The sequence below is a fragment of the Sorex araneus genome, chromosome 2 (assembly GCF_027595985.1).
Source record: "Sorex araneus isolate mSorAra2 chromosome 2, mSorAra2.pri, whole genome shotgun sequence".
Taxonomy (NCBI): domain Eukaryota; kingdom Metazoa; phylum Chordata; class Mammalia; order Eulipotyphla; family Soricidae; genus Sorex; species Sorex araneus.
This window is the reverse complement of record NC_073303.1, coordinates 25,648,302-25,671,136: the sequence shown is the minus strand read 5'-3', so window position 1 is coordinate 25,671,136 and position 22,835 is coordinate 25,648,302. Positions and strand designations below refer to the sequence as shown.

The 22,835-nt window shown below is 53.1% G+C and overlaps 1 protein-coding gene across 1 annotated transcript in view; it reads right to left on the bottom strand.

The window, feature by feature from the left end:
• Window positions 1-422: 422 nt before the first annotated feature.
• The window catches only part of FKBP5 (FKBP prolyl isomerase 5), a 125,440-nt gene continuing 103,027 nt past the window's right edge, over window positions 423-22,835 (bottom strand). The window contains exons 9-11 of the mRNA XM_004617707.2: window positions 12,206-12,391; window positions 7,229-7,468; window positions 423-5,369 (exon numbers count right to left, since the gene is read on the bottom strand). Coding sequence (XP_004617764.1) covers window positions 5,259-5,369; window positions 7,229-7,468; window positions 12,206-12,391 — 537 coding nt within the window. The 3' untranslated portion in view covers window positions 423-5,258. The remainder of the gene's footprint in view (window positions 5,370-7,228; window positions 7,469-12,205; window positions 12,392-22,835) is intronic.

Sequence of the window (22,835 nt, the reverse complement as noted above, 5' to 3'; positions counted from 1 at the left end):
ACTCAGGAATTACTCCTGGCAGCACTTGGGGGACCATATGGGATGCTGGGAGTCGAATCCGGGTTGGCCACATGCAAGGCAAACGCCCTACCCGCTGTGCTATCGCTCCAGCCCCAGTGGGTATAATTTTTTAAGCTGCCCATTAAGTTGCTGTCATCTTTAGGAAGATTTGCTATCTACAGGTAAGAATATATGAACATGGGTTTAAGGTTTCAGATCCCAAAGAGCAGGAGTTCGTAACATGAAAACATGATTGTAAATATATCACTGAGTAATAAGAACTATCATCCATATCTCCAAACCCCGTATATTCGTCTGCCTCTGTGACTTGGCAGAAACTCCCCGGAAACCTTTGCAAAGATGACTGCAGCTACAATGTCTGCAGCATGGCGTTCTCTTAAGAAAACACTATCCAAAGCAGACCCAGAGTAGAAATATTTAATGTCTCAAGAAAGGCTCAAACTAGGTTAGGCTTACAATACATGCCCCTGGGGCTGGAGAGATAGCATAGCAGGCAGGGCGCTGGCCTTGCACACGAGCTCAACCCCGGCATTCCATATGGTTCCCCGTGCACCACCCGGAATAATTCCTGAGCATCAAAGTGTGGCCGCAAGCCAAAAAACAGTAAAATACACGTCCCAGGGCTGTGAAAGTTGGTACCTTGACCTGGGTTTGATCCCGGCATCCCAATGGTCCCCTGAGCCCTGCCAGGAGTAAGCCCTGAGCATCGCCAGGTGTGGACCCCCAAACACATGCCCCCGAATTTCTTCCCTGCAGTCTGGCCGAGGACCACGTGGTCTTTTGTGAGACTGAGGAGGAAGTGATGCAGTGACTATTTGGCTTGTTGGCAGTGGAAAGGGGTTTGTTGCCTGGCATGGTGATCATTCAACTCAGTTCTGGGGTGTGACTGCAGGGCAGCACTTCCTGTGCACAGGGTCCCTCCGGACAGTGCTCGGGGAGCACATGTGGTGTCAGGGACTGAGTCAGAGAATGAACCTGGGTCAGCTGTGTGCAAGGCAAGCACCTTAAATCTTTAATCCCGCACTATCTCTTTGGTCCTCTCTGGTGTTTTTTTTTTTTTCTTTTCCTTTTTGGGTCACACCTGGCGATGCACAGGGGTTACTCCTGGCTCTGCATTCAGGAATCACTCCTGGCGGTGCTCAGGGGACCATATGGGATGCTGGGAATCGAACCCGGGTCAGCCACGTGCAAGGCAAACACCCTACCCGCTGTGCTATTGCTCCAGCCCCAGGCAAGCACTTTCTTTTCTGTACTATCTTTCTGTTCCCCCACCCTTTTGAAAAGATTTAAAAGAGCTGGTTGGTGCTCAACCACCCCATCACAGGTCACTGCATTTGACTGCACGGCCATGATGATGTTAAAAGTGAGGAGTCTCACAGCGTGGGAAGTTCAATTCTCAAAATGATCAAAAAGCCCTGGGAAACCTCTCGTTTCATTCAAGCAGACTGCAAGCGGTCATCTGGAAGCCAATGACCCAAGATCCCGCCAGCTTCCCTCAGCCCACCGCCACCCGCAGCTCAGACCAGGGGGTGCCTTGCGCTGCAAAGCAGCTATTTCGCCCCCCCCCCCCCCAATAGGCTCGTGAATTCTCCGCATTATCTTTCCTTGCAAGGAGAAAGTGAGGCAGAGGAAGGAATCTGAAGCCATTTCAATTCAACCAAATGCTTGGGATTCTTGAGGCAACCATCAACATTTTGGCCCATAGGAAAAGCGAGTCATAAGCATCGGAGGCAAGCAGAAGACCGGTGAGAGAAGCGTTCAAGGAAGGACGCGGGGTCCTGGGTACTGTGGGATGCTTGTATGATCACTCCGAGCTCTCGTTCCTCCGGGTCTCCACGGAAAGCTGCATTACAGGTGACTGCTAAAATTGTCGCCTCTCTTCACTTTCCTAGTCCTGGGGAATTAATTCAGGTCTCACCGCAGGCAAGGCATATGCTTTCCACTGAGCTACATTCCCAGTTGCCCAATCCATGGAAGATGAATTTCTCGGGAGGGGGGAGGGATGCTCAGAGCATCTCTTGAGCCAGCAACACTCCCTGACTCTGTGCTCAGGAGATTCAAGAGGGTAGGCCAGATGCAGAGAAAGCGCCTAGCCCCCTGTACTACGCCTTCGGCCCAACCAGACGGACAGGGCAATCTCTTCGCGGCGCATGCTGCGACAGGAAGCTGGTGAGTCCTGTTTAGCAATGCCGAGGGCTAAGGTCACGTGGGCAAACTCTGTGTCACTGCAGAATAGCGAGATCAGGAAAACAGCAGTGCTCAAACGAGCACGTGTTCTTTATATCCTCCGCCACGTCCCAAAGAAATCTGTCAGACTGTAGGAGAGGAAAAATCAACATGAAGGGAAGGAAGCGCAGAAAGGCCCAGGAACTCTGAAGGTGGCAGAGGACTCTGAAGGTGTACACACGTGGGCTGTCTCTGGTGTTGGAGGAAAAAAGTCCCGCTAGACTGGGGGAATTGAGTTTTCTGACTTTTGACGGGAAGCAGCTCAAATTCAACGAACAGTGGCACCCGCGATCCATCCGAGCAGCATCTCCAGGGCCGTCAGCCCCGGAGGATACTGTGACATGCCGCAGAGAGGGGCACCGCAGCTCTTCTCAGAGGCCAGACCCCCGGGCCCCCAGGCCCTGTCCCCTCATCGGCCGGAGGCTCTGCCGTGCTGACCGAGCTCTGGCCGCTAGGAAGACTCATCAAACTTAGAGCCAGGAAAACCTCCTCCAGCTCATCTGCAAAAATCCGGAGAGTAATCACCACTGGCTTAGGAAAACACACGGAAAAATAAAAAAGGAGCTCTTCATTACTAAGTAATCTAACCGCAACGGGGAGAGTCCGAATCTGTTCCCGAGACAAGATTCAGCGAGGAAAGGGGCCCGCACGGGCCTGGGTGCTGTGGCTGGAGAGATGCACCCCACCCCCGCCCGGCCGGAGGGAACCGGGAAGCGGCAGGCATGCGCACGGCTCCTCAAACCTTTGGAAGCAGCCAAAACGTTAGCCACGCCCCCTCAGGTGCGCACTCCTGTCTCAGGGGCCTACTACGGGCACCGTGACAATCTCTTCATTTCCCAAACAGAACCGAGAGCAGCTAAGCCAACACTACTAACTGTAGGGGATTCACGGGTTAATGAGACGACCAAGCCCGACTCAAGCCCTTTTTCGGATTATCTGGTTCATTGGAAGAACACTTATTCCATTCCCTGCCGAAGAAGCAGCGTCCCAGGTGGCTTCTGCGTGTTCGGAGAAGCTGGGGGCCAAGCCCGTTGCTTCAGGTCATTTCCTGAAGTCTCATTTCTTCTGCTTGACCCCGTCTGAGTTTTCCACTCGAAACACATTCCTGCAGACGATTTCAGCCAAATCGAGAGGAATGGGAACTAACATTTGTTTTGTTTTTAGATTTATTTAAGGAACACAAAAATGAGCATCATTAAAAAAAAAAACAACTTTTAATTCCTCATATGCTGCCTCACCACTCGGTAAGCAGTTAGAAAACATCTGGTTTCTAGATGGACTGGTTAGGTGGCGGGATCGGAGACTGGAATTGGGAGTTCTTTTCCGTGAGGGTGATGGGTAACGCCATCCTCCAGGCTCACCAGCCTTCCTGGCCGGCCCCGCCTCTCCTCCCGCCCTGAGGCCCAGGTGGGTGATGACAGCTGGGAAAATCGAATTTCTTGACTGGTTTTGTTTGTGCCTGAAAAACAAAATAAAAGCTGGGAACACAGATTTGTCCTTCGTGGACCAAATCTCCAACTCGACTCGGTGGAACCCCGGCTCTAGCCCACAGACCTACAAATACTAGCGAGGAAAAGCAACAAAATGAACTTCGACTTTTCATATGTTCAAGGTGAGCTTGGGACTTTGGGAAAACCCCATAAAAACGTGTAAATAAAAAGTTAACGTGGACCTTAGTCATCATTAATGGAGAAACGACAAATTCCACTGGTTCATAGAAATGACTATTTAAAATATTTTTTTGTTTTCTTTTGGTGCCACACCCCTGGCAGTGCTCAAGGCTCACTCCTGGCTCTGTGCTCAGGGATCACGTCTGGCGGGGCTCAGGGGACCATGTGAGGTGGCATGGATTAAACCTGGGCTGGGTCCACGCGAGCGAGGCAAGCACCCAACTCCTAGCCTGTGATTTCTCCAGCCCAGAAACGTTTTATTAGTGGGTCCTTACCTCATGACAAAAGTGTTGTTAAATCACATTAAAAACCCAACCCGACCCAACCCAACCCAACCCAGCTATAATGTTAACTGCCAGTGTTCTTTGGAATCTAAGATGTGAGATGCTGCGGAGTATCCCTGGGCTGCCTCGGGGGTTTCAGGAGGGTGTGCGCCCGTGGGAACAGAGGGCGGTGCTCAGTTTCATATACCCGTAAGAAACTACAGTTCACTACTTGGCCTTCCTGAAGACGCGCCCTAGTTCAATGCCCGAGTGAGTGCTGGAGTTGGGGGCCGCTTCAGGCCCCTCCCACCGCTGGGCGCTGGAGGAGGGCCGGGAAGATCCGGACGGTACAAGAGCAAGCTGGGGGGCATCTTTCAGCCTCGCCGACTGGATTGTAAAAATAAAGCTACTTAGTAGTATCAAGTCCTTTTTTTCTTTTCTTTTCTTTTTCTTTTTTTGCATGATAGGAGTGTAAATAAAAGTTCCATAAACCAGTATACACGTTTATGGGACAGTAATCAGAAATAAGGACCAAAAACAAAAAACAAAAAAAAAATAAAACCACAAAGCTGCCGGGGTCCTACATGGTTCCCCGGCTGCATCCGCTCGGGGGCCACGGTACGAGGGGAAGCGTGCGGCTCTGACTCACGCCAACAGGCTGTCCTGTCTTCAGCTGGGGTCGCGGGGGACAAAGAGGGGGAGGGTGGACCCCGGGCACGGCCCTGGGCCCCTCCCACTCCTGGGCGCCTGGAGGGGTACCGGTGCGCGCTGCGGGGCGCGTCCTGGCGCTTCCTACAGTGCTATGCTGCTGGCGGCCGGCGGACACGGGCCTCCGGGGCTGGGGAGGGGACCGGCGCGAGGGGCTGGGGCTGCTGGCTCAGTCTCTCCGCACCCACCGCCCCCTCGGGGGGAGCCCCACGCCCGCCCTCCGTGGGCGCGCGGGGCGGCAGCAGGGCGGCGGCTTGGAGGGAAGCGACTGCGCGTGCCCCTGACTCCCCGCGTCACGGGGGGCGCGGCTGGGTCCTGCGAGGGGCGAGCCCGCGGAGGAGGGCGGCACTCTGCCCTCCGGGGCGCGGCGTCATACGCGGCCCTCCGCCTTCTCCTCTTCCATGGCCTGGCTCTCGGCCTCCTTCCCCGGGCCGCGGGCCTCTTCTCGCGGCTTCTTGCCCAGGGATCTACTGGCCTCTTCCTGGGAGGGGGAAATCAACCCAGAGGAGAGAGAGAGAGACAGAGAGAAGATGTTTAGTCCAGTCACTGCTGCTCTCCGCCACTCCCAGGCTGGGAGCCTGAAGCCTAGCAAGGATGTGTGTGTGTGTGTGTGTGTGTGTGTGTGTGTGTGTGTGTGTGTGTGTGTGGTGTGTGTGTGTGTGTGTGTGTTGGGGGGCGTTGGGGCATCCATTCGGGAAGTCACGATGCTGAGTCACCAGGGCAGCAGGTGCCGCCGGGAGACCCTCTCCGACCCATGCACGGGGCAGGCTGGCTCCCGGAGAGAGACTCTGAAACTGAGCTTCCATACGACCCAGCAATACCATTTTGGGGAATACACCCAGGGACCCAGAAAGCACAGCAGAGACGCCATCTGCACCCCTGCATTTATTGGAGCACTATGCACAGGAGCCAGCAACTGGGAACAATCCACGTGCCGGAGAACAAACGACGGGGTAAAGAAACTGTGGTACCTCCACACCATGGAATACCATGTAGCTGCCAGGAAACATGCACTCATGATGTTTGCTTACACATGGATGGACATGGAGAGCATCATGCTGAGTGACATGAGCCTGAAGGAGGGACAGACAAGGAAGGACTGCACTCGGGTACAGGATACAGAACAGCACCGTGAGACTAATGCCCAGGGACGCTAGAAACAAGGTCCAGGAGGACTGGCTCATGGTTAGAGGCTTGCGACAAAGGCTGGCGGGAGGGCAGTTATGGCACTATGACACTATGAGAACAGACACTATGACAACGACAGCTGGGAATGGTCACTCTGAACAAGAGGTAAGGGATATACACGATAACCTTTCAGTACATGTACTACAAACCACTATGTCCAAAAGCAGAGAGAGAGAGAGAGAGAGAGAGAGAGAGAGAGAGAGAGAGACAAAGAGAGAGAGAGAGAGAGAGAGAGGAGAGGAGAGAGAGAGGAGACAGAGAGAAGAGAGAGGAAAGGAGAGAGAGAGGAGACAGAGAGAGAGAAGAGAGAGAGGGGAGGAGAAAGAGAGGAGACAGAGAGAGACAGAGAGAAGAGTGAGGAGAGGAGAGAGAGAGGAGACAGAGAGAGAGAAGAGAGAGGGGGAGGAGAGAGAGGAGACAGAGAGAGACAGAGAAGAGAGGAGACAGAGAGAGAGACAGAGAGAAGAGTGAGGAGAGGAGAGAGAGAGGAGACAGAGAGAGAGAAGAGAGAGAGAGGGGAGGAGAGAGAGGAGACAGAGAGAGAGAAGAGAGAGAGAGGGGAGGAGAGAAAGAGGAGATAGAGAGAGAGAAGAGAGAGGAGAGGAGAGAGAGAGGAGACAGAGAGAAGAGAGAGAGGAGACAGAGACAGAGAGAAGAGAGAGGAGAGGAGAGGAGAGAGAGAGGAGAGAGGAGAGACAGAGAGAGAGAGAGGGAGGGAGGGAGAGAGAGAGAAAGAGAAAGAAGAAAGGAAAGTGCTTGCCACGGAGACAGGCAGGATGGGAGGGAAACGGGACGCTGGTGGTGGGACATGTACACCAGTGAAGGAATGGGTGTTGGAACATTATGTGACTGAAACCTGATCATGAACAACCTCAGGTAACTGTGTATCTCACTGCGATTCAATTAAAAAAAAAATTAAAAAAAGCAAAGCAAAGGCCTGCCTGGATTTCAAGGACAACCTTCACGTCACTCACGGCCGGGCCGGAGCCTCACGAGTCTCCATGATGTCCGAGGGGAGCTCGGGGCCCTCCAGGTGCAAACACCTTAGAACAGAGCTGGGTGCCCTTTCCCTGGGTCTGTGCCTGTCCCGTGCACACCCCCGCCCCCCCGCCCCGGGGAAAGCTCGCTCTCGGGCCAGGGTCCCGCATGCACCTTCGCGTCCTGCTCTGCGAACTTCTTGAACATGTTGGCGTAGATCCTGCGGTCCCTCTCGTTGTGCTCCTTCGCCTTCTTCTGGCACATGGAGATCTGCAGCCTGGCCGCCTTGTTGTGGGGATTCACCTCCAGCACCTTCTCGAAGTCGCCCCGGGCCGACTCGAACTCGTTCATGAGCAGCTGGGCTTCCCCCCGCCGGTACAGGCCCTTCTCGTTGGTGTTGTCCAGGCCAAGGGCCTAAGGAAGGGAGGGTGATGTTTCAGAAGGAAGGAACGGAACTTGAGGGACACAGAGAGAAACTGGGCTTGAATCATTAACCAGAGCTCTCAGAAAAGGCACAGGAAAAGAAATGGGGCTCGGGGGGCTGGAGCAATAGCACAGCAGGTAGGGCATTTGCCTTGCACGTGGCCGACCCGGGTTCGATTCCCAGCATCCCATATGGTCCCCTGAGCACTGCCAGGAGTAATTCCTGAGTGCAGAGCCAGGAGCAACCCCTGTGCATCGCCGGGTGTGACCCAAAAAGCAAAAAAAAAAAAAAGGAAAGAAATGGGGCTCTAGGCTGGGGTTGCGGGTCTTAAAAAATTCATTTTCAATTTCAGTGGGAAGTGGGGAGTGGGAGAGAGAGAACAGGTAGTCACGGGTGCCCTTGCACGCAGTCCAGGCTCGGTCCCTGGCATCACCCACAGTTCCCTGGGCACCATTAGGAGCCACTGAGCAGGGCCAGATACAGGCCCTGAGCCCTGCAGGGTATGGCCCCCAAAGTCCAAATGATAAGAATGATAACAGGGGCTGGAGAGATAGCACATCGGGGAGGGCGCTTGCCTTGCATGTGGCCGACCTGGGTTCAATCCCGGGCACCCCATATGGTCCCCCAAGCACCGCCAGGGGTAATTCCTGAGTGCAGAGCCAGGGTAAACCCTGAGCATCGCTGGGTGTAACCCAAAAAAGGAAAAAAAAAAAAGAATAAAGATGATGATAAAAAATTTCAACAGAGGGAATACAGGCCCAGGAACGACTGAAAACAGTCTTGGAAAAGAGCGCGAGAGGAGACGCTGCCTCTAGGTGAGACGGTGACGTGGGCGTGGGCAGGCGGCTCAGGAGGCTGGAGCTCAGGGCTGCACACGGCCTCTGCGTGCTCCCTGGAGCACCGGGCCAGGAGCCGCCCCGCAGCACTGCCAGGTTGGGCCCCCAAACCCGCACCAGGGTGGCTCCCCGTTCACACACACACTGTCCCGAGGGCCAGGGCGACACGCGGAGACCACGGGCAGAGCAGGCACTGAGCCTGCGTCGACGGGGCCGAGACGGCGGCTCTGCCAGGGAGGAGAGAAGTGGAAAAGCCGGCAGCCAGGCCGGAACAAACCTGACCGAGTGTCTGTGCCGCAGCCACAAAGCCCCGACACACGGCACGGTGGGGCTGAGGGTGGATCGGACAGGGATGCTCGGCACTGCTCAGGCCCCGGGGGCTGGCCGGGAGCAAACTCCGGTCCCCCCCCCCCCCCCCCCCGCTGCAGCCTGTGTTCTACGACCAGTCCCCAGACCTTGTTTTCTTTTCTTTTTCTTTCTTTTCTTTTTTTTTAATAATTTGTTTTTCTTTTTCCTGGGTGTTTTCATTTTTTAGTTTTGACCCAGTGTTTCTACTTCTAGAAATTTATCCTATGAAAAAACATCCTGTGAGAAATTTACCCAGGGCCGGGAGGTGGCTCAAAGGGCTCAGATGCGTATTAGCAGGTGGAGGCCCGAGTTGGACCCCTGGCACCTGCCGGTCCCCCACACTGCTGGGTTCCCTCATGGTCCCGAAGCCCCAGCATGGACCTTTCAGGCTGTGAGGCTGAGTATTGCTGAAGTGGCCCCACCTACCACGAGGGTCAGGGACCTCGACAATTCAATTCCTCAGTACACAGAGAGGTGCTGTCTAATATGTAACATCTATGTATTGATATATAATATCAAGCATTTAGAAATCTGCCAAAGGGGCTGGAGAGATAGCACAGCGGGTAGGGCGTTTGCCTTGCACGCGGCCGACCCGGGTTCGAATCCCAGCATCCCATATGGTCCCCCTGAGCACCGCCAGGGGTAATTCCTGAGTGCATGAGCCAGGAATGACCCCTGTGCATTGCCGGGTGTGACCCAAAAAGCAAAAAAAAAAAAAAAAAAAGAAATCTGCCAAAGGGACTGGTTAAATATAGCTCGACAGATGCCTCCAGTGGCTCCGGGCGTTAGTGCTCAGCTACAGGAAGACGGCCTTGCTTTATAAAACGCTGGCGAGGGCTCCACACTCTCGTCATGACGTTCATGCGTGTTAGTGGATGGGTGCGAGTGGCCCAATGGAAGGAGAACTCGTGCAGTGAAAGACTCTGCTCTTGGGAGAAAGGAGTTCACAGGAGGGGGCCGGAGAGATGGCACTGGCTCGCGGCCAACCTGTGTTCGATCCCCGGCGTCCCGCCTGGTTCCCCGAGCCCACTGGGAGTGTCTCCAGACTGCAGAGTCAGGAGTAAGCCCTGGGCTTTGGGGCCATTGTGTTTGGCCCCAAACCAAAATAAATCAGAACAAAATGAGAGAGGGGCTCATGGGAATTCGGGGTGGTGGGGGTGTGGCTCAGGCCACAGAGGGTGCCAAGGAGGAAACCTGGACCCGGGTCTCCTGCATTCACGGCCTGGGCCCCGGGGCTTTCTAGCTCCAGCCCTGGTCCATGGGATTTTATGAATAGGCTTTCATTTTGCTTCTGTAATACTTGATTTTTTTTTTGGGGGGGGGGAACAGAGGGCCTTCTGGGCCACATTCGGTGGTGCTTTATGCATTTTGCAGGACCAGGGATTGAAGGATTGAACCCAGGCCTCGCCCATGCAAGGGAAGTGCTCTATCACTCTACACCTGCTTCCTTAATTTTTGAACTTTCAGTAACTTGATTTCTCCTTTAATAAAGAAGCATTAAAAAAAATAAAATGTAAAGAAAAACATTTCTTTCTTGGGAGGAAATCCTGCAAAGCATGACAGGGAACATACTGATGAACAAAACTCAATAATCTTACAAAGAATGTACAACAATGTTTTTCTTGTTCTGTCTGTCTCTCTATAATGCACATGTGATTACTACCTTTTACAGTGCTCACGGTGAGAGACCAGACGCCCACGGAACAACGTGGGCTGTGGTCCCCAAATACCAGCACGGCACATTTGATAAACAACAGTCGTACAGCACCAAGATGCTGAAAGACGAATCAACTATGACCAACATCATTTTTTTTTTTTGTTTGGTTTTGTGTCACACCCAGCGATGTTTAGGACTTACTCCTGGCTCTGCACTCAGGGATCATTCCCGGCGGTGCTCACGGATGACAGTGCTCAGGAATATGGGATGACAAAAGTCAAACCTGGGTCAGCCGCGTGCAAGTGAGCGCCCTTCCTGCTGTACTGCCGCTCTGGCCCCAGCCAACATAGGTATTAAGGGAAAGAGTTGCTAATGTTTCATGGACTTTTCAAATTATTTGTGCTTTTTCTTCATCAGCGAATAATAACAACTGATTTGCAGACAAACAGCTGTAGTGTTATAGATAAGTCCTGAAAGGCTTAAATCTCTTCTTATTAAAGGGTTATGTGTGTAATCTGATATCAAATGCCATTGCTTTCGATCATAAATGAAATCAAGACATTTTTAATAAAAACTCTTATTTGGGTGGAAGAGACAGTTCGAGGCTAAGGCACTTGCTTGGGTCCCTGCTGCCACTCATGGTCCCCACGTACCACTAAGGGGCCACTCCTGAGCCAGAGCCAGAGCCAGGAATGGCCCCTGGGCACCGCTGTGTGTGGCCCAGCCCCTGTCCCCCACCGTTAAATCAAACATTTATTCATACTACATCACGACCCAATATAGGCATCAGAAAGGTCTGACTATAAGTGAAACCTCTTGGGGGCTGGAGCGATAGCACAGCGGGTAGGGCATTTGCCTTGCACGCGGCCGACCCGGGTTCAATTCCCAGCATCCCAAATGGTCCCCTGAGCACCGCCAGGAGTAATTCCTGAGTGCAAAGCCAGGAGTAACCCCTGTGCATCGCTGGGTGTGACACAAAAGGAAAAAAAAAGCTTTCTAACATCCAATATAAGTGAAACCTCTACTTGTGAGGGAGCCGACAGAGGAACCCAGGTATGCAGGACCCGGGGCTGAGATCTCCTAGCCTGCTCGGATCAGGACTGGGCCTGGGCCTCCTCCACCCAGCTCCCCAGTTTTCCAGTAGCTTGGCAGTCACAACCACAAACTGCCCCCGGGTGTCATGTAATCTCATCAACGGCCAAGACCCAGAGACTATAAAATAAAGCTCCCAGAAGAGAGTGGTGCAGTATTTCCTGGAGCACGCAGCCACAAATGCGACCACACAGCCTCTTATACTCGAACCTCTTATACTCGAACCCACTTATATAACTAAAGTAGCACACATTTGTTTGGCTTTAACATACTTGCTTGTATTCTCTTATATACAGCTAAATTTGCTCTAGAGTGAAATACAACAACCTTCATATACTTCCCTCTTATTGTGGTGGGAAGATGCTCTCCATGGGGTGGCTGTTTGAATATTATCTGTAATGAACTACTTTATGAAAATAAAATGTATAAAACTCACACACACACACACACACACACACACACACACACACACACACACACAAAGTAACTGAAATCTCTCTGGGGTGAGATGGCACAGCTGGCAGCTTGCTTGTCTGGTATGCAAACAACCCCCAGCCCCACGGGGAATAATCCCAGAGCAAGCCAGGAGGCAGCTCTGAGCACCGCCTAGGGTGGCCCCCAAAGGAATCTTTCAGAATTTCCCAGTTCAAACTGAGAAACAGATAAACAGCACAAAGCCGAAGGGAAAGATGTGTCAAGAGCGTCAAGGGCACCTGGAAGGAGGCCGGAGAGGCCGAGGAGGCGGGGCAGGGGGAGGCTGGGGGGACGGGCTGGGGGAGGCGGCGGCCGGCTACCTTGTCGCAGCAGTCCACGGCTTTGCTGTACTCTCGGAGCTTCAGGTAGCACATGGCCAGGTTCAGGAAGGCGGCGAGCAGAAAGGCCTCGGAAGCCTTGGACTCCGTCTCCGACAAGCCGTACTCCATCTCCAGCCAGGAGACGATCTTCCCGTACTGGATCACCGCCTGCATGTACTTCCCGCCCTGAGACGAGGGAGGGAGAAAAGGCGGGTGACCATCACGGCGTGAGGCACGTGACAACCAGCCACATCAGCAGGCAATATGCAGAATCCCCGCCACCCCGAAACCCAGACGCTCCACCCAAGAGCACCCCCCCAGGGACCTGCACGCAGCACCCCTGTCCCTTCTCAGGAGGCGAGGCCCCGCCCCTGCCCCCTCCCTCCTGAAGCCCCCGGCAAGCTCTGTAAGCCCTTTCCTTTGGGGTCTACTCCTCCTCCCTCCCAGAGGGAGTGCTCCCCCGGGACGGGGGGCGTCGAGGCACCTGGGCCCCCCCTGTAGCAGCTCCTCCAAAGGCCGGGAGCAGTTCTACCCTTTGTCACGAACACTCTTGCAGGAGACCCACTTTTCCCTTATCTCCTGACCCTTGGCAACGTCAGGCAGGAAATGATTTGGGGAAGTGACAACCTCCCACCCCACAAGCACTAGCCACCCGGAGCGAGGGGGCGCAGCTTCTCCTGCAAAGAGGCAGAAAGTGAACATCCCACGCTCTGCAGACCAGTCCTGGTCTCAACTCTGTCCCGGACACTGCAACAAGTGGCGACAGACCACGTTAACACGCGTGGCCAGGCTCCCGGAAACTGACAAAACGTGGCTGTGGGATGCTGAGATACAGGTAACGGGACATACGGAGCTGAGGAGTGGCACCCAGTTTACTTTAGTCTTTGGGCCATGCCCGGTGATGCTCAGGGTTTACTCCTGGCTCTGCACTCAGGAACCCCTCAGGCGGTGCTCAGGGGATTGTATAGGATGCCATAAGCAATGAGCTTCAAGAGACTAGAAGGAAAGACTCTTCTCTAAATAAATAACCGATGGTGGGGCCGGAGCAATAGTACAGCAGGTGAGTGCTTGTCTTGCACACGGTCAACCCGGGTTCGATTCTTGGCACCCCACATGGTCCTCTAAGCACTGCCAGGAGTAATTCCTGAGTGCAGAGCTCAGGAGTAAGCCCTGAGCATCACTGGGTGTGGCCGAAAAACAAACAAACAAAATGAATAAATGGTGCTAGGGAAACTTGGGAGCCACATACAAAATGGCGACACCAGATCTTTGTCTCACACCATACACAGAAACTAATTCAAAATGGACCAAAGATCTTGATATTAGACACTTCAATCCATTAAATACATATAGGAACACAAAGTCTCATGACCCCACGCCTGGCTGTCTTCACCGGGGCCCCTCGGAGTGGGTGGGTTGAGTTTCCCTTCCCATCCCAAGCAGAGCCCTGGTAGCCAGACACAGCTATGCTCAAGGCCCCTCTCCACACGCTCGGATGAGCCTCACGCGTGAAGGAACCGGCAAAAGAACCCAGGTGTGCGGGACCCGGGGCTGAGATCTCCAAGCCTGCTCCACCCAGATCCCCCATTTGTTAGTAGCTAGGCAGACATACCCACAAACGGACCCTGGCACCATGTAATCTCATCAACAGTCAAGATCCAGAGACTGTAAAACAAAGCTCCTGGAAGTGCAACCTCTTATTGTCTAGTTCTCCCTCTCGGAGAACTCGGCAAGCTACCGACAGTATCCTGCCTGCACGGCAGAGCCTGGCAAGCTCCCCGTGGCGTATTCATATGCCAAAAAACAGTAACAATGATGGGTCTCATTCCCCTGACCCTTGAAAGAGCCTCCAATGTGGCACCCTTGGGAAGAATGAGTAAAGAGAGGCTGTTAAAATCTCAGGGCTAGGACAAATGGAGACGTTACTGGTGCCCGCTCGAGCAAATCGATGAATAATGGGATGACAGTGATACAGGAAAACATAGGCAGAACTTCCCAGGATATAAAAAAAATATATACACATACATATATATATATAACATAACACACACATATAAATTTCAGACAGTCTTCAATGATTCAATTCCCATTGGCAAAGAAAGCAAAATCAGGGGCCAGAGAGACAGTACAGGGGGCAAGGCTCTTGCCCTGTACATGGCTGACCTCAGCTGGATCCCTGGTTCCCCTTATAGTCCTCCAAGTACTTCCAAGAGTGAATCCAGAGCACAGAGTCAGGACTAAGCCCTGAGCATCACTGGGTATGGCCCAAGTTCCCATCCTCCCCTATTAAAAAAAAAAAATCAAAACCAAACAACAAATTTATATGAAACTAAAAAAGCCTTCACACTGCAAAGGAAACTGGTGAAAACAAACAAACCCTAGTTTCTTTGAATGGGGAAAAATAATTTGCAATCTGACAAAGAGCTAATGTCCAATACGCACAGAGCACTCGACAGCAAAAAACAAACATCAAAAAATGGGGAGGGGAGGGGCTGGAGCGACAGGACAGCGGGGAAGGTGCTTGCCTTGCATGCAGCCGACCCAGGTTCAATCCCCAGCATCCCATGTGGTCTCCCTGGGCATCGCCAGGTGTGCCGTTCCCCACACCCCCACCAAAGTAAGGCAGGGGGAAGAGCTGAAGACAGGCCTATGACCAAGTGTTCGTTATTACTCTCATGATTTTCTGGGAAATGAAAACCAAGGCGATAAAGAGGTGTCACTGCGCCAGTAGGCAAGTAATCAACAGGTCGGAATCAAGCAGAGACGGCCGGGATGTGGCGAGCGGGGAACTCTCGTTCACTGCTGGCGGTCCGGTTCACAGTAGCGCAAGACTTCTCCGGAAGTTCCACACAGAACGACCGTGTGACCCTGCAGCTCCCTTTCTCGGCAAGAACACACCAGCACCAACTTGAAAGGACAGCCGCCTCCCCGTGCTGCCAGGAGCCAGCTCTGGAAACAAAGCCCTGTGCCCGCCCACGGGGCAGCCGAGGAAGACAGGGCGCAACGCAGACACAACGGGACGCTACGCGGCGACACCGAGAGACGAAATTCTGCAAGTGGCTTCAAGTTGGATGAAGCCAGAGAGCGTCGTAGCAAGGGGGGAAAAAAAATCTCAGGAGGAAAACACAAATGCCAGACGCTCTCATGTGCCGTATGTGAAAAAGCAAAACCAAGGGAACAGACAACGGCCGATGAAAACAAGCCCTTAGACGCCGACAACGGGACAGAGGTGACCCGGCAGGAGTGAGGGCTGAGGCGGAAGCTCGGAGCGAAGGGAGAGGAGAGGGCGGGTGAGAAGATATTGGAGCTTCAGTGCAGTGACGCCGCAGGCCTCCCGCGGCAACACTGACGCCACTGGAAACCATGCGACCTCCAGAGCAAGAACAGGGCTTAAACAATAGTTGAGAAACCATTCAGGGCTGGAGCGATAGCACAGCGGGTAGGGCGTTGGCCTTGCACGTGGCCGACCCGGGTCCGATCCCCGGCATCCCATATGGTCCCCCAGCACCGCCAGGAGTTAATTCCTGAGTGCAGAGGCAGGAGTAACCCCTGAGCATCGCCGGGTGTGACCCTCCCCCCAGAGAAGAAACCACTCAGCCTGCAAATCTGAGGGAAATCAAAGCTTCGCTTTACGGGGAGGGGGTGGAGGCAGGCCGGCCGCGCTGGGTGACGGGACAGACCAGTTCCCTGTGTGGGACCTGGGTCCGAATGAGGGCCGTGCTCCCTCCCCGGTCGCCACCGTCCCTCTTCATGAGTGACTTGTAGAGGGAGGGGAAGACAGGGAGAGATTATCAGTCTGCTGACAAACAGAACAAAACCAAGCCCTTTCATAAAAAACAAACAACTGAGTTTCTTGAGGAAATTATATTGCGTCTCCCCTAAATTTGCATGTGGAAGCTCTACCCCTAGTGGGATGGTTTTTGTGGAAGGTTTAGATGGAGTCTTGCGGGTCCTGAGGGTGACAGTAGATTCCTTGTCAGAGGAAACCTCACTTCCTCCTCTCTCCACACACGCAAACACCTGGGAAATGTCACGTGAGGGGATGTAAGAAGAAAACGTCATACGAGGGAATGCAAGAAGGAAGCATCATGTGAGGGAACATGAAGAAGGAAAGGTCGTGTGAGGGAAGGCAAGAAGGAACCCTCAACTGGGGCAACACAACGTGAGGGAACGCAAGAAGGAAACGTCCTGTGAGGGATTGCAAGAAGAAAACGGCATGTGACGAAATGCCAGAAGGAAACGTTATGTGAGGGAACACAAAGAAGAAAAGGTCGCGTGAGGTAACTCGAGAAGGAAAGGTTGTGTGAGTGAATGTGAGGAGGAAACGTCATGTGATGGAATGCAAGAAAGAAATGCTATTTGAGGGAGCATGACCAGGAAACGCTATGTGAGGGAACGCGAGAAGGAAAGGTCATGTGTGAGAACGCAAGAAGGAAAGGTCATGTGAGGGAACGCACGGAGACGGCCAGGAGACACTCTTCAGACAGTCTCCAGAACTGTGGGGAAGTTGCTGCTGCTCAAGGCCCTGGTCTCTCAGACGGGGCGGCCTGAGCCGAGTCAAGTCTCTCTGTTCTGTCACAGGAGTGGGGGCACCACAAAAGGACAATGAGGTTCTCGCTGGCTTCCAAGCTGGCGTCTTCTTTCTCACTTCCTTGCGTGAGGCCTCGAGAACAGGCAGCGCTGCTGTCCCTCCCCAGAGGCCCCCTTGAGGTCTGCTGCACAGTAAGGTGAAAGAGGGATAACTACGGAGCCAAAGTGCTTTCCTACATTGTGTGAGCAAAAATGGAGACAGCGCGGCCGCAGACATAGTACAGCGGGTAGGACACTTGCCTTGCACACGGCCAACCTGGGTTTCATGCCAAACACCCCATCTAGTCCGCGAGCCCCACCAGGAGTGGAGTGACCCCTAAGTGCAGAGACAGGAGTAAGCCCTGAGCACCGCTGGGTGCAGCCCCAAAAGCAAAACAACAAAACAAACACCACCCCCCCCAAAAAAAAAAGCGAAACAAAAAATGGAGATGTGGGCAGAAATACAGGGTTTGATTTGATTTGATTGAGCTCACAGGGGCAGGCGGTTCCCGTAAGGTCTGCTTCCCTTTTCCCTCCCTCTCCTCTGTAATGTAGCTGCTCATTTTTCTGATGATCTCCTAGTAGGGAAAGCTGAGCCAAGCCAAGGAGACCAGACCTCATCACTGCGAGTGATCAGAACGGCAGGAGGCTATGGGCTGTTTCCAAAACAGCAACAGACTCCACAACGCAGGCATACTGAATTTTACTGTATCTCAGCATATCATATACTGTAGTTTTTATTACTTTTTTTTCCCAAAGTGTTTTTGCGTGTGTGTGTGGGGGGGAAGGGGGGGTTGGGGGTGCCACACCCGGCAATGCTCAGGGGTTACTCCTGGCTCTGCACTCAGGAATTATTCCTGGCGGCGTTTGGGGGACCATTTGGGATGCTGGGGATCAAACTCGGGTTGGCCGAGAGGTGAGTGCCCTCCCACTGGACTATCGCTCTGGTCTCTGTACTTCGGGGTTTAAACAAATTAAAAGCTTGTGGCAACTCTGTGTCAAACAATTCTATTGGTGCCATTTCCTCAACAGTGCAGTTATTTAATGTCTTGTGTCACACTCGGCTAATTCTTGTCAATTCTCAAACTGGGGTTACTGTGTGTGTGTGTGTGTGAGGGCCACACTGGCTGGTGGTTGGGGCCATTCCCGGAGGTGCTCAGGGCACCATGGAGTATTGGGGATCGAATGGCGCTCCGGGAGTGCTAACCAGGCTCTAATCCTTGGGGCGCTCTCCCAGCCATAACACTTCAGACCCTTGAAACTGGGGTGAGCTGTGATCTTTGTTATTATTTCTTTCTGGGGTGCCATCAACCGTGCCCATTTAAGATGATGGACTTAACCATCAGTGTGTCACCTGCCACAGCCATTCCCTCGTCTCCGTCCCTAGTTAGGCATCCCTGTTCCCTCAGACACAGCAACACTGAATTCAGGGCAACTAAATGCCTACAATGGACCCTTCAGTGTTCAAGTGAAAGAACTGTGCTTCTCTTGCTGTAGACCAAGAGTCAGAAATGACGACTCTGTGAGGGACGCATGTCAAAGACAGGTGGTACAGTGGACACGGTGCTTGCCTCACATGTGGCTGACCTGGGTTTGATCCCTTTTTATTTTTTTTTTTGCTTTTTGGGTGACACCCAGCGATGCTCAGGGGTTACTGCTGTCTCTGCACTCAGGAATTACTCCTGGCAGTGCTGCGGGACCATATGGGATGCCAGGGATCGAACCTGGGTCGGCCGCATGCAAGGCAAACACCCTCCCCGCCGTGCTATTGCTCCTGCCTGGGTTTGATCCTTGAGCACTACCAGGAGTGATCCCTGAGCACAGTCAGGAGTAAGCCCTGAGCACTGCCATACGTGGTTCCCACCTACCAGAAAAAAAAAAAAAAGCAGAGGTTGGTTGAAATCTGACTGGTGTCCAAGTTCATTAAATTGTGAATGCAAAATAAAAAGGTTTTTTTTGGGGGGTTTGTTTTTGGACCACCCCCAGCAGTGCTCAGGACTTACTCCTGGCTCTGTGCTCAGGGTCACTCCTGGAGGGGCTTAGGGGACCCTAAGGGGTGCTGCAGACTGAACCTGGGCGGGCACACTCCAGGCAAGTGCCCCGCCCACGGTACTATCTCCCCGCCCCGCCAAGAGTGATTTTTTTTTTTTTTAAGAGAGGAGAGGATATCTCATTGCTGACACCACAATTCTGTGGTTTGACAGCAGATCAAACCAGCCACAGCGTTTCTTGAAGCCAAACTCTCATTCAGAGGATCACTCTTGAGCTTGCTGAATCCTGAGTGAGAGGTGAGGACCACGGGAGGCAGGGCCGACGCTCGCAGCGGCTGGGTCCTGAGGTGTAAGAACCTGTCACTCACAGGACCAGGAGAAACGGCAAGAGTGGTGGAGAGATGAGGCCCCGGCAGGCGAGACTGCTGGAAGGGCGCCGTCGGGGACGGACAGGGCTGAGGAGGAGGAGTTCACGCTCGGGCTCAGACTGCAAGTCCCAGGACGGAGCTAAAGTGGTAGCACAGCGGCAGGGCATATGCCTGGCACGAGGCTGACCTGGGTTTGATTCCTGGCTTCCCATATAGTCCCCCGAGCACCGCCAGGAGTAATTCCTGAGCGCAGAGCCAGGACCCCTGAGCATTGATGGGTGTGCCCCCACCTCCCAAAAAAGTCCCAAGGCCTCTGCTTCTGTTGGCCATCTAGTGGTGACAAGTAATGTAAAAGAGATTATTGTGAGACTGCTATGGGGGCAGGCTTGAGGGAAATGGGAGAATGGAGACACTGCTGGAGGAAGGTGACCGGGGGTAGGGTAGGTGTTGGAAGAATGAATGCCTGTACCATAAACCACAGTGTTTAAGAGGGGGGGAAAAAAAAAAAGAAAATGGGGGCTGGAGCGATAGCACAGCGGGTAGGGCGTTTGCGTTGCACGCGGCCGACCCGGGTTCTAATCCCAGCATCCCATATGGTCCCCTGAGCACCGCCAGGGGTAATTCCTGAGTGCAGAGCCAGGAGTAACCCCTGTGCATCGCCGGGTGTGACCCAAAAACAAAAAAAAAAACAAAAAAAAAAAAAAAAGAAAAAGAAAAAAAAAGAAAAAAAAAGTCCTAAGCCTTTAAGAGTTATACTGCCTTGTGCTATTAATGAAATAATAAACCCTGAATGACATTTGTTTGCAACATGGGGCCAAGAGGGGCAGGTGCTCGCCTAGTATGTGGCCAATCCACCAGCACTGGTGGTCCCACACGTGGTCCCTCAGGCACTGCCAGAAAGTGATCCTTGGGCACAGAATTAAAAGCAGCCCCTGAGCGCTGCTAGGCGTGACCCAATGCCTTCCAGAAAGAAAAAATTTGGAGCCAGGGATAAGACTTAGAGTGGCCCGTACTGCGCATGAGTGAGGCCCCGAGTTTGATTCCTGGGGCCACACTGTTGCCCCCGCACCGCAGTATGTGGTCCCTCTTAGCAAAATGAACGAAAGGGCTAGACACAGGCTCAAAGCAGGAGGCAGGGGCCCTACTCCCGGCACCACACCCCGGGCCTCCACCACAGCGGGAGGCTCAGACCGTCACCCATATTGAGTGTCTCCAGTATCTGCCCCACGCCCCCCCCCACTGCCAGATATCCGTTCCGGCTCCTGCCACCCCGGCGTTTCCTCTGGTGGGTCCGTGCAAAGTAGCACTGGGAGCCTGGAAAGGGTTCTTGATGCCATTTCCTAACGCTCTCCACAGGGAGAGGTGAGATCCGGCATTCACAGGAGTGTGGAGGAACCTGATTCCACCCCCGGGACTGCTCTGAGGGGCTCAATGCTTCGGGGAGAAAGGAACCGCCAACGTAGCAGGAATGGCAAAAGAACAAGAGTCAGAAGTGAGGCTTGAAGATGAAGTGAGATCCCAGCAGCACCGTAACATTGAGGAGCTGAGAAATTACTTCAAATGAAGGAGCGAGCAAAGTGTGTGTGTGTGCGTGTGTGCATGGACACACGCACTCACACACACACACACACACACACTCACACACACACCATGGCCTTCATGTGTGAGCTACTACGCTACTACTGAGCGACATCGCCAGCCCGAGAGTGGTTTCTGGAGATGAAACCTATTCTTGATGAAGATGCTTTGTGAAGTGTGTCGAAATGACCAAGGATTCAGATGATCACGTAAACCCAACAGCTAAAGCAGTGGATCAACTCCAATATCGAAAGATGTGCTACTTGGCGGTGAAGCCTTATCAAACAGCACTGCATGCAAGCTACAGGTAAATCAGGGAAGAGTCAACCAACGTAGCAAATTTCTTTGCTGCCTCATTGTAAAACATTGTTGCTGTCACCCCAGCTTAGCCGCTGCTGCCGGAGTCTGTCAGCGCAATAGCGCAATACCAATACCCAGGCAAGACTCTGACCCACACAAACATCACCAGTTGCTGAAGCCTCCCAGAATAAGCATTTTTAAGCAATAAAGAAATTTAAAAATGAAGGTCTATACATGGCTTTGTTTTTGGAGACACGCTATTTCACATTTGGTATACTACAACATGGCATCAACACATTTTTTTTTTTGCTTTTTTTTTTGGGGTCACACCCAGCAATGCACAGGGGTCACTCCTGGCTCATGCACTCAGGAATCACCCCTGGCGGTGCTCAGGGGACCATATGGGATGCTGGGATTTGAACCCGGGTCGGCCGCGTGCAAGGCAAACGCCCTACCCGCTGTGCTATCACTCCAGCCCCCAACACATCTTTTAAAAAATAAGCACAATTTTATTATGTGTTGGGAAACCAAAAATATTTCATGTGGTAACAACTGCCTCACTGGGATGGTCTGGAACCGACCCTGGAGTATCTCAGGGGTGCCGACCGCTTCCACCACACTTACACGTGAAAGCTTTTGCAGAGATCATTATTTAAATTTATTTAAACCTCAACTTCCAAAGACAAAGGTCTTCATGATACGCTATCTCAGGAGCTCTCGACTGCCACGGTCCCCCACTCCCCTGTCCCACTGGGGACAGATGGCAATGCTGAGAGACATCTTTAATTGTGACGGCAAGAGAAGTATGTGCTCCTGGACACCGAGTGAACAGGGCCGGCTGAACATACCAGCCACGGTGACCTCACAACAGCGCCCTCTCCAGCAAGAATTACAGAGACCCAAATGTCGGAAGTGCTCACGCTGAGGAGTCCTGTCACTAAAAGAATGAAGGAGGAAAAGGGGGCGGGGGAGGAGAGGAACTTGGGAATTTTTTTTAATCCTAAAAATCCTAGAATTACCGTTTGTTTCTAAGTAACAGCGAAGAGCAGTTTATCTGAAAAAGGATGTAGTAGTAGCTATGGAAGGGGGACAGAGGTGGGAAAGCACCCCAGGCCGCACAGGGGTTATTCCCACCTCAGAGGTTATTCCTGGCTGCGTTCAGAGACCAAGCGGTGCCTCCTACAGGCCAAACCACGAAGCGCTGGCCCTCAAGACGCTTCTTAACGAGCATGTTGTAGAAAAACTTTACTCCCAACGACCACACGGGGGCGCCACACCCACACATCACTGCCGTTTCCAGACATTCCGCCAGTTGCCAAGCAGGTGACACCAAGAGCATTAAAAGGTTATCTCGGTACTACAGGATATTGTCAGTTCCGAGGGTAAAAATCGGGTCTGTCCAGGGGTTGGGGCGAGAGCCGAAGGTCTTTGCATGCTGGAGCTCTGGCTTGGGTCCCTGGCACTCCCAGGAGTGAACCAAACACCAAGAAAAAGGATGTCCAGGTCTGTGCGACTGGCTTGCAGGACGCCTCCCTAACGCCATGGTGTTATCTGTGCTTGACAACCATTTTCAAAGTGAAATGAAGCCTCCTCTCCCTTTACTCCTAGCGTCCAGAGGCTGGGATGACAACTTACTGACCGGGAATCACGGTCACTCCCACCTCAGAGTTGAATACGAGTCAACCTTACGTGCTGCCCCACTGACGTGTCAACCCAACCGACGAGTCAATGAAAACGCGCTTCGGTGCAGAGAGGAGAGGAGCACGTGGCTGCTTCCCTCACCCGCCTCTGCTCTCGGCTCGTGGACCGTACTCCAAGGCGAAT